The 12214-nt window shown below is 47.8% G+C and overlaps 1 protein-coding gene across 3 annotated transcripts in view; it reads right to left on the reverse strand.

Moving 5' to 3' along the window:
* Positions 1–236: 236 nt before the first annotated feature.
* Positions 237–12214, reverse strand: part of LOC311320722 (LIM zinc-binding domain-containing Nebulette-like) — a gene marked incomplete at its 3' end in the record, with an annotated part of 62866 nt that continues 50888 nt past the window's right edge. The window contains exons 5-8 of one of the 3 annotated variants that reach the window (XM_084452538.1): positions 2929–3100; positions 2466–2558; positions 613–734; positions 237–413 (exon numbers count right to left, since the gene is read on the reverse strand). In XM_084452538.1, the coding sequence (XP_084308664.1) occupies positions 237–413; positions 613–734; positions 2466–2558; positions 2929–3100 (564 nt within the window). The remainder of the gene's footprint in view (positions 414–612; positions 735–2465; positions 2559–2928; positions 3101–12214) is intronic. The other 2 variants (XM_084452540.1, XM_084452539.1) reach the window with 2 other exon arrangements.

Here is a 12214-nt window from a genome sequence, read left to right on the forward strand (position 1 = left end):
TTTTGTAGAAACAGGTTAGTGTTGGTGTCTAACTGAAATAGAACCGAAAATAAAGGAATAGAACGTGGCAGGTCTCACTACTGATGGGCGGAGGAGGGAGGAGGGGAGGAAGGAGAGGACGAGAGAAGAGAGCGAGGGAGAAGAGGAGAGGAGACATGAGAAAGGGAGAATACGGAGGAGAGGGGCGGAGGGGAAGGAGAGGAATCCCCCGTTGCTGACAGGAACACGTCGCCGTCTCAGTTGAAGCCCTCCACGTAGTTGGCCGGCAGCATGCCGGACCTCCCTGTGCGCTGCACCGTCCCGTACATCCAGCCCTCGTCGATGGACTGGGCGTTCACGATGATGTCACCGTCCTGGAAGGACACCTCATCGTGGTCCTGCGCCGCGTAGTCGTACAGAGCACGGTACACCCTCTGGGACGGACGTCACGGCAACCGGAAGACAGTTATGGCATGGCTACCCGCATGGAACAAAAGGCCGAACTATACCGTATCAAATATATAAGTTTATTCCAATTCTATGGTTGTCAGTCATGGGGAAGTAATCGACTGACAAAATGGTCGTACGCATGATCGACAAATCATTTGAGACGTAATATGCGTGTGAACGTACCATGGTGGTAGAGTGAGGGGAGGACTGGACGGACCTCACAGAGGACATGCTGGTCTGGTGCATGTAGCCGTACCCCTGCTGCTGCTGGGCACCCTGGCGGTACGCCCCGGGGAGGACTGGAGCTGAGGTGGGGGGGGGGGGGGGAGGGTTGGGGGCAGAGAGCTGGGTGGTCAAAAGTGTGTTTTTGAAACAATATAACGCCCTTCAGGAGTCCCGTTCTAAGAGCTGATGCTGAGGACTGGAACAGAAGACCAGGGTTGTTAATAAACACAATCCACGTTACACACAGGCTTGGGTTCAGTGCTGATTGCTGGGGGTTGATTGGGGTTAGGTGGGGATTAAACCAGTCCACAATGCATCTCAAACCAAGATGGCGCTACCACGCATCAACCTGGGAATAAGATTTTTTTTTTCTTTAAAGAAAAAAAAAAGTGATAGCCTGTTTGCTGTGGGTTAGGAGGAGAACGGTGAGAGTTAGAACACAAGCCGCGATCGCCCAAGGCACACACACACACGCATACAGGGCGGACCTGTTGTGGAGGAGCTGCTGCAGATGGACAGGCTCTTGTCCCAGGGCTCGGAGGCCAGGGTGCTGACGGAGGGAGGCCGGGAGGAGAGGGCAGACTGCTGGGAATGCTGCCTGCTCAGCCGGCTGGCCCGCTCTGACACGCCACCACCAGCAGGGGGCAGCACACACACACACACACACACACAGGGATAGGAGGTGACAGGAGGAGAGAGTAGAGGCAGGGGGATGTAACAGAAAGGACACCAAGACACAAGAGAGAGAGAGACAAGCAGAAGGATGAAGGGATGATGACATGACACAGGTAGGAAATGGGGGAAAAATGACACCATCAGGACATAGGGGAAGACAATAAAATTGAGAAAATACATGAGTAATGGTAGTGTACAGTGACCAGAGGGTGAACAGAAATGCAACAGATAAGAGGAGAGAAATAAGACAGGAGATGAGATGACATCAGAGAAGAGAAGAGGTGTGAAGGTGACATATTCATGTCAAGGTGACATGTTTAGCCTACTAGGTGTATGGAGGTGACATGTTTATGTATGGTGTTGACATGTTTACTGGGTGTATGGAGGTGACATGTTTATGTATGGAGGTGATCTGTTTATGTATGGTGTTGACATGTTTATGTATGGAGGTGACATGTTTATGTATGGTGTTGACATGTTTATGTATGGAGGTGACATGTTTACTGGGTATATGGTGTTGACCTGTTTACTGGGCGTATGGAGGTGACATGTTTATGTATGGTGTTGACCTGTTTACTGGGCGTATGGAGGTGACATGTTTATGTATGGAGGTGACCTGTTTATGTATGGAGGTGACATGTTTACTGGGCAAATGGAGGTGACATGTTTATGTATGGAGGTGACCTGTTTACTGAGCGAATGGAGGTGACATGTTTATGTATGGAGGTGACCTGTTTACTGGGCGAATGGAGGTGACATGTTTATGTATGGAGGTGACCTGTTTACTGGGCGAATGGAGGTGACATGTTTATGTATGGAGGTGACCTGTTTACTGGGCGAATGGAGGTGACATGTTTATGTATGGAGGTGACCTGTTTACTGGGCGAATGGAGGTGACATGTTTATGTATGGAGGTGACCTGTTTACTGGGCGTATGGAGGTGACATGTTTATGTATGGAGGTGACCTGTTTACTGGGCGAATGGAGGTGACATGTTTATGTATGGAGGTGACCTGTTTACTGGGCGAATGGAGGTGACATGTTTATGTATGGAGGTGACCTGTTTACTGGGCGAATGGAGGTGACATGTTTATGTATGGAGGTGACCTGTTTACTGGGCGTATGGAGGTCAGTACCAGACATTCCCCTCAGGCTCTTTGACTGGATCTGATCCTCCACTGGGTCAAAGTCAAAGATGGAGCCGGGGTCGGTCCTCCACACCTTCATGTCTTTTACCCCAGAGACAGGGGGCAGAGGTCACAGGAGGTCAAAGGTTATTTACAGGAGACACAGGAAGGAGGAACAAAAGAAACAGACGCATGTGATTGGTCCATGTGTTGTGAGAACCTGGATAGGACTGAACAAACAAGAAATAGAAAGGCTGGCATTCAGCCTTTAACAGAGGGAAAAACAAACAGCTTTCAGCCAATGAGAGAAGGCGAGAAAAACGCAGAGGGAGTTAGTCAATGTCGACCTGAAACATTCTTGCTTGAACCATCAGGGAATCTCCAAACCAAGTGTCTTTTGATCTAAAATGAACCTGTAGACACTGCAACATGATGATCCCATGACCTATGAACTTTGACCTGTGCTCCTCACCTACGATGATGCCGGGTCGTCTGTCCATCTCCACCACCTGGGGGTGGGCCCCCTTATACCCCGCCTCCGTCATCATCTGATTGGCCCGCTGCAGCCTATCCATGCCCATGTCTTCCATCGCCGATGTGTAGCCCCTCCCCCTCTCCCTCTCAAAGTCCTCATGATACTTTACCTGGAAGAGTGAGGGAACACAAACACACACACACACGTCAATGAAGAGAGCACATACATAGATCAACTCTCAAGACCATTGGTTTTCCCGGATCAAAGGTGATAGATAGTGAGTGGACAGAGTGGTTTCACACAAGACACACTGAGCCAGGAGTAGAACAAGCACAAACACACACAAAAACACGTACATGATAACACTCATATGCTCTCACACACACACACACACACACACACACACACACACACACACTCTCCCTAACCCTTCACACGCACACACACTGTTAAGGGTGCATTTGGTCAGTGAGCAAATAAAACTCCACACGAAAGCATGTAAAAATCCTTTATTAGTTACAAACCTCTCTCTCTCACACACACACACACACGCACGTGCGTACAGTCGCTCCGAGTTAATACCGGTGCCACATGCCCACCCCGGCGTGCTCTTCAGTTATGTTAGCAGAAGCTCCGCCCACGGCCAGCAGCGCCGCCACCATGGCAACATCAGCGCTACCATGGAGATGCTATCCTGTGACTTCCTGGCACGCCTATATTCGGGAGTGTCCAGCTCGGAGCAGCTCCTCCCCCTCATCTCCTGCAGCCCGCGCTGGTACTTCACCTGGAAGGACACGCATTAACACACACACACACACAAGGGATAGTATACGGAAACAGTACAGAGGATGTATTGTAGTATATTATAGTACAGCACAGTGCGGTCTATCATGGTATAGTGTGGTTTATTATGGTATGGTGCGTCCTGTAGTTGTGTTGACTTGCCGAGCTGATGTTGTCCTGGTTGTGTCTGACTCTCTCCAGCTCAGGAGTCATGCCCACACTGGTGGCGTGCCAGGCCCGCTTCTTATACTTCACCTGGAGACGGGGAGGAGGCAGAGGGATGAGAGAGAGAGAGAGGGGAGGGAGGGAGGGATAGAGGAGATATGTGGATGAATGAATAATTAATGAATGAGTGAATAAAACAATTTATTCTTGTGTCACATTGCGTTGTTTAGAGGGCAATCGTCCTGCCAGCCAGTCCCTCCCGCCTGGCCCCGCCCACAGCTACGGGGCTCGTTTGTAAGTGACAGCCAGGTTGCTAACGGTGACCTGGTCTGGTCACCATGGCGCCGGTGCTCTGGCCCTCCTGTCTGTCTGGGCTATCAATGGAGGATTGTTCTGTGGTCTGCTAATGACCTGCCACAAACAGCAGATACACACACACACACATACACACACACACTCCCAGAGCAAACACACAGACAGTTCCATCATACTGGACCAGAACACACACACACAGACAGTTCTATCACACTGGACCAGAACAGTGTGTGTGTGTGTGTGTGTGTGTGTGTGTGTGTGTGTGTGTGTGTGTGCGTGCGTGCGTGTGTGTTCTGATCCAGTGTGATATATGCAGAACTGTCTGTGTGTTCGCTCTGGGGGTGTGTGTGTGTGTGTGTTCTGGTCCAGTGTGATAGATCTGTCTGTGTGTTTGCTCTGGGAGTGGAGATATACTTCTGGCCTGATGTCATTCTCATGTTCACTAGTGCATGGTTCCCCACTACACTGCATACCTCCCTATAAATGTGTAACATAGTTGTGAAATACATTAATCTATTCATTTGTTTGTTCAAACAAACACAAGCCTCAAAGACAAGGAGGCCTCTGTTCTATACATCCTTCCTATCAGGTCAGAGGTCAGAAGAGTGTGTGTGTGTGTGTGTGTGTGTGTGTGCGTGTGTGTGTGTGCGTGTGTGTGTGTGCGTGTGTGTGTGTGCTGGTGTGTGTGTGTGTGTGCTGGTGTGTGTGTGTGTGCTGGTATGTGTGTGTGTGTGTGTGTGCGTGTGTGTCTCACTGAGCTGATGTTCTCCTGGTTCCTGCGGACCCGCTCCATCTCAGGTGTGTCCATGACAGCGGTGCCGCTCCCCACCCCTTCTCTGTACTGAGCCTGGGGGTCACACACAGGAAGTACTGCTCACACACAGGACGTTACTCTGGACCTATATTTGGTTGTTGGTGACACATTTGGTGACACATTTGTTAGTTCCTTTCTGTTAAGTGATGTTTTTTCTGTGAATGTTATGTTTTGTTTATGTGGATGTAACATATATGGTTTGCTTGTTTGTTTGTTTGTTTGTTTGTGTTTGTTTGTTTATACGAATGTAACATGTATGGTTTATTTGTTTATGTGAAGGTTACACTTACATTGCTGATCTTCTTGGTGTTCTCTCTGGCCAGCACAATCTCTGGAGTATCAGTCACTGACGACTTCAGACCCTTCATCACCTTAGAGTCCCAGGTGTAATGCATCTGGAGAGGAGAGAGGAGACATGCAAGAGGAGGTAGGAGACAGGAGAGAGGTGGTAGGAGAGAGGAGACATGAAAGAGGAGGTAGGAGACAGGAGAGATGAGGTAGGAGAGAGGAGAGATAAAAGAGGAGGTAGGAGATGGGAGAGAGGTGGTAGGAGAGAGGAGAGGTTATATATGGCCTCTGAGCTAACCCTAACCATCTGAACAAAGGAAATACATAAAAATTACAAAAACCCAACTCAGCAAAACTGTTACAACTTTGCACTTTGAGTGTCAACATTCAGGGAGATGTTCTGTGTCTGTGAGTAAGCGCAGAGAGCTAATGCAGAAATGTAAGAGAAAAAGCAACATCTAACCACTAACCAGCACTAAATGTAGGCTACGATGTGCAAAATGCTTTGTAAATATGAAATAAGATTCATATAACCAACACATGCTGGGTGCATTAAAATGAGTGCTGCATGAAATCATGATACATACCATGAAATTTGAATGACTGAAGCTTCTGTAATTCTGCCATGTAACTTGAAATAATATGAGTGTGGTTGTGTGGGCGGGTGCATGTATGAGAGAGAGTGTGTGTGTGTGTGCATGTATGTGTGCGTGCGTGTGTGTGTTTGTGTGCCTATTTGTGTGTGCGTGTGTGTGTGTGAGTATGAGTGTGTGTGTGCGTATGAGTGTGTGTGTGGTTGTGTGTGAGAGTGTGTGTGTGTGCGTGCGTGTGTGTGATTGTGCGTGAGAGTGTGTGTGTGTGGTTGTGCGTGAGTGTGTGTGTGTGTGTGTGCGTGCGTGTGTGTGCGTGTGTGTGCGTGTGTGTGTGTGCGTGCGTGTGTGTCTCCACTCACAGAGCTGATGTTCCTCTGGTTGTTCTTGACTCTCTCCATCTCAGGAGTGTCTGACACCACAGCGTACGATCCTTTCATCTTCTCTGCCTCGTCCTTATACTTCTTCTACAGGACACACACACACACACACACACACACACACACACACACACCAATGATCCATCCATCCATCCATCCATCCAACCCTCCCTCCATCCCTCTCTCCTGCCTCCCTCACCTGGCTGTAGACGTCCTTCAGGTAAGCAGCGTGCAGGAGTTCAGGAGTGTCCGTCACCATCCCGTACGAGCTCTCTCTCAGCTGGGCCGCCTGCTTGTAGGACACCTGCAACACACACACGCACGCATGCACGCACGCACGCACACACACACACACACACACACACACACACACACACACACACATTTGAATAATTTATGTCCACTTAAATAGAAATACAAAGGACATAAACACATGTACACACACACAGTGTGTGTGTGTGTGTGTGTGTGTGTGTGTGTGTGTGTGTGTGTGTGTGTGTGCATGCACATGCGTGCGTGAGTGTCCCTACCTGGCTGGTGATCTCGGAGGCCTTCTTGGCCCTCTGCATGTCCAGGACGTCAGAGCTCAGCTCCATGCCTTTACCGATGATCTCAGTGTCCAGGTCCCTACGGTACTCCCTCTGTCAGAGGGGAACAGACAGGACGCTGCTGTCACCTCCCAGGACAGAGGGGATGTGGAACATAAAGACTACTGCTGTCACCTCCCAGGACAGAGGGGATGTGGAACAGAAAGACCACTGCTGTTGTTGAGGAATTTACATCCAAACACCTTAAACCTTTGTCCTCTCTCTCCTTTTGTAATTCATCACCTCCCCCAAATATTCACATAGCTGTGCTGTCTACAACAGAATAACCATCCTTTGTCCCCAATTGCCGCCTTTTTCTCATGTCACATGTCTGTACTCTTGGCCACGCCTGCCATTTCATATGACGTACAATGGAGTAGCCAATCACATCCTGGAAGCACCATACCTGTGTTTTGAGCACATATAAGGGGGTACTAGGCGAGCTCAAACTCACTTGTCTGGATAGACCACTCTGTTGGGTTGTCCAGAAGGTCCTTGCGGTCGTATGTTTTCACAATAAACCAGACTTAACCTTTTGAGCGAATCTTGGTAAATCCTTTTTTGACTAGATCAGTTAAATTCCATTACACTGTACGTGCTGGTCTTGTGCTATGACATGTCTCTTGTGTTTGATGTTGTCCAGTTTGTACTAGATACACAGCTGCATATGGAATCCAAGATAATTTTCCACTCAGGGGACAATAAAGTTGATCGTATCTCAAAGTCAGAGCAGAGAGAGAGAGAGCAAAAGAGTAAGAGAAGAAAGAAGGCTCCAGTACCTCACTGAGTATCAGACTGGCGTTCTTGGCTCGTAGCAAATCAGGCGTCGCCTCCAGGCCTGATAAACCCCGCCCCTTCACGTCCTGTTCCAGATCTTTCCTGTACTCTTTCTGGTGGAACAGGACAGCAGGGGGGCAGGGATTAGACGTCAATCAATCAATCAATCAATCAATCAATCAATCAATCAATCAACCAATCAACCAATCAATCAATCAATCAATCAATCAATCAATCAATCAACCAACCAATCAACCAATCAACCAATCAACCAATCAATCAAGACAGTCCCCCTTAACGGCCACTTGGGGTGCTGTGTGTGCTGCATGCAGCCTTGTGGTGTGTATGTGTGTACAGTGTGTGCCTTGTGGGGTGCACCTGTGTGATGCATGTGTGTGTGTGTGTGTGTGGGGTGTGTGTCCTTATGGCCTGACTGTATTTTTAGTTTGCTATTCTTCCACTTTGCCTTCAGCACTAGATTATGCTCTTAGTCACTTGTTTAGAAAGGAGATGCACTTGTGAGTTCTGGCGAGTTGTAGTACAGTACACTGACTTTCTACGTCAAATGCAATTATTGTAATTCGCTTTGGATAAAAGTGTCTGCCAAATGACTGTAATGTAATGTAATGTAATGACCTCACTGATTAGGCCGGTGGCATGAAGTGCTGTCAGGTAGCCGGGGGTGAGCTCCATATCCACAATAGCCCGCCCCTTCACCTGCTCCTCATACTCCTTCCTGTACTCTCTCTGAGAGGGGGGGGGGGTAGAGAGGGAGAGAGAGAGGGGGAGAGAGAGAGGGTAGAAGTAGAGAACAACATAGCATTTTAGTTTTTACAGTGATAGTGAAAGTGAATAAGTGCATCTGTGTGTGTGTGTGTGTGTGTGTGTGTGTGTGTGTGTGTGTGTGTGTGTGTGTGTGTGTGTGTGTGTTATATCAGTGTGTGTCTCCTCACCTCACTCTGCATCTTCTGCGCCTCCTTGGAGACCTTGTAGGTCTGAGTGTCTCCAAAGTCCATCTGAGAACGACCCTTGTTCTTCTCATACTCCTCCCTGTACTTCACCTACACATGTACACGCACACACACACACACACACACACACACAGTCACGTATACATACACGCATACAGTCACGCCCAAAATGAAGTATGGTATATTGCATTTTCAATGTAACAATTATTTGTGTGAGTGTGTGTGTGCGTGGTTGTATGTGTCTGTGAGTGTGAGTGAGTGAGTGAGTGAGTGAGTGAGTGAGTGTGTGTGCCGTCCTACCTGGCTATGCAGTACCGCGTTCTCCCTGTGGTGGAGCTGTTCAGCCGTGTCTAGGACTACATGGTAATGTCCTTTAGCCTGCTCATACTTCTTCTTATACTCCACCTGGACAGACAGACAGACACACACACACACACTAGCTAGTATGCTTGCCCATGATCACCAACCAATTCATGAATTAATCAACTAATATATCAACCATTCAGCCAATGAAAATCAATCAATCAATTAACCAATCAGCATACATTGCTCTGCAGCTTGCTGGCGTGCAGTGCATGCTCAAGGTGTAGAAGGTTGGGCAGGTCTGCAGATGACTCCACCTTCTGGTTCTGATTGGTCTTATATTTCACCTGGAAACAACCACAACAACATCATTCTCAACAACAACAAAAATAACCACATCAACAACAACACCACAATCACAACTAACAACAACAACAACATTATCAACTAGATGCATAGGAAACCGTTTGAACAAAAATAACTAATCTCCTCTCCACTCTTCTCCTTCCCCTCTCCTTTTCTCTCTTCCCCCTCCCCTCTCCTTCCCCCTCCTCTTCTCTTCTCTCTTCCCCTCTCCCCTCCTCCTCTCCTGTCCTCTCCCCTCACAGTAATACTGTTCTCCTCTCATCTCTCTTGCTCCAAAACAACCCATATTTGACTTTCAATGGTTGCCATGGTAATGACACTGTATGAACTATACAGTGTGAGAAGTCTGCGTGTGTGTTTGTTTAAGAGCAGTAACGCACACACTCTGGAACCTGAATGGAATGTGTCCCTGTGTGTGTGTTTGTGTGTGTGTTGTGTGCTGATATGTAAGTGAACTTGTTTTTGATTTTTGAAAGGTGTTTTTCATAGGAGAGTATGCGCCCCCATCCAGTTTATATTGTATGCACTCTGCTGCCAAATGAAGATCTAGTTAGCCTGACACTCACAGGCTGAATGGCCATTTTGTTTCACTTCATGAAAGTACTCCCACTGCAGTCGTTTTCTGATGGGCACTGCCACAGAGGGAGTCGTCAGTGATTAGTTCACCCTCTAACCAATCGCATTGCGCCATTTAATTCCGTCATTGCATTCAAAGGATGCTGATTGGCCTGGTTGGAATTCCAACCAGGAATTCTGGCGAGAGCCTTTCCAGACCCTGAAACGCATTTCGAAAATGAGAGTGGCCGTGTGATTCACGGGCTGGAGCCAGGCTAGGAACGAACATACACCTGCAAGACTCAGTAGGATCCCAAACACACCTGTAAGATCCAACAGGATCAAAGTACAGGACCGGGACCTGAGTGTGTGTATGTGTGTGTGTGTGTGTGTGTGTGTGTGTGTGTGTGTGTGTGCGCGTGCATGCGTACAGTACCTGGCTGGCCAGAGCGGAGGCCGCTTGTGTGTGTTTGAAGGACAGACAGTCTCCAGGGTTATACTGGGGCTTCTGGCCCTTGAAGTCCTTCTCAAACTTCTCCTTGTACTTCACCTGGAGATATGGAGAGAGAGAGGAGGGAGGGAGGGAGGGAGGGAGGGAGGGAGGAGGGAGGGAGGGAGAAGTGACGGAGGGAGAGGCGGAAAGGGATAAGGGGATAAAAGGGAGAGAAAGTGAGGTGTCAGTTGAAAAGATGAAGCAGGCGCACAGATAGAGCCCAGTCATTCCCCACCTCTTCACTCTCCCTCTCCACCCTCCTCCTCTCCTCTCCTCCCCCTCCCTCCCTCCCTCCTCTCCTCCCCCTCCCCCTCCCTCCTCTCCTCTCGCTGCAGGGATCATGACACATCAGTACTGCAGTCAGACGGGCGACTCAGCAGATCAGCCCGTAGGCATGGCTGTCCTTCCATTAACACGGGCCAGAGGGCACGACACCACTAATAAATACACAGCTCTCTAATACCGTCCCCTCTTCTCTCCTCTTCCCCTCTCCTCTGTGTGTGTGTGTGTGTGTGTGTGTGTGTGTGTGTGTGTATGTGTGTGCGTGTGTGTGTGTCTGTGAGTTACCTGGCTGGCCAGTTTAGAGGCCTCCTTGGCGTGTTCTATGTCAGACCGGCCCAGAACAGACATGTACACCTCATGTTTAGTCTTGCTCCTGTAGACTACCTACACACACACACACACAGAGAGAGAGAGAGAGAGAGAGAGAGAGAGAGAGAGAGACAGAGACAGAGAGAGAAAGTAAAATACAGAAAGAAAAAAAAAGCAACACATAAAGAGAAAGAGAGAGAAATAGAGAGATGAAAAAAAAAAAAAAAAATGGTTATGAATAATGTAGTCGTATTTCACCATGATGTCCCAGTCTCCTGGTATAACAGACCAGTTATGTACATGGACTGTAAATTATGCAGGTTCAATGAGACAGGGAGCACAGCTGGGGGCTGGGACTGTTGGTGGTGGTGGTGAATGTTTAATGAGTGTTAACCGACTAACGCACACACAGACACACAGATACACACACACACACACACAGACACACACGTAACACACACACACACACACACACAAACACACACTCAGGCACACAAATAACACACATGCACAGAAACATATGCACACACAGACATAGACATACACACTCAAAGAGACACACACGTAACACACAATCCAACACACACACACACTCACGTCGCTGGCCAGTTTGGTAGCCTGTGTGGCGTTGACGATGTCAGGTCTGTCCGCCAGGGCGCTGTAGTTGCGCAGCTCCAGTTTCCCCTTCCTGTAGTTCACCTGGAGAAGCAGAGGTCACAGGGGTCACAGGTCACAGAGGGCAGGCTGGAGGTCAGAGTGATAATATAGTTATTATTTACTGTGCAAGTAATACTACTGTGGCACTAATACAGTATTACTTGCTGTGCTACTAATACAGGTATTATTGTACTTACTTTCCTAGTAATACAGTTATTACTTACTGTCCTAGTAATACAGTTATTACTTACTGTATTATCTACTGTATACAGTTATTACTTACTGTGCTCCTAATACAGTTATTACTTGCTGTCCTAGTAATGCAGTTATTACTTAGCCTACTGTATTAGCTATATAGTTATTACTTACTGTGCTAGTAGTACAGTTATTACTTACTGTGCTACGAATAGTTATTACTTACTGTGCTACTAATACAATTATTACTTACTGTACTAGTAATACACTTATTGCTTATTGTGCCACTTATACAGTTATTACTTACTGTGGTACTAATAGTTATTACTTACTGTGCTACTTATAGTTATTACTTACTGTTATAGTAATACAGTTACTACTTACTGTGCTACTAATACGGTTATTACTTACTGTGCTAGTAATACGGTTATTACCTACTGTGCTAGTAATATA

This window comes from Borostomias antarcticus (assembly GCF_949987555.1).
Source record: "Borostomias antarcticus genome assembly, chromosome: 2".
NCBI lineage: Eukaryota > Metazoa > Chordata > Actinopteri > Stomiiformes > Stomiidae > Borostomias > Borostomias antarcticus.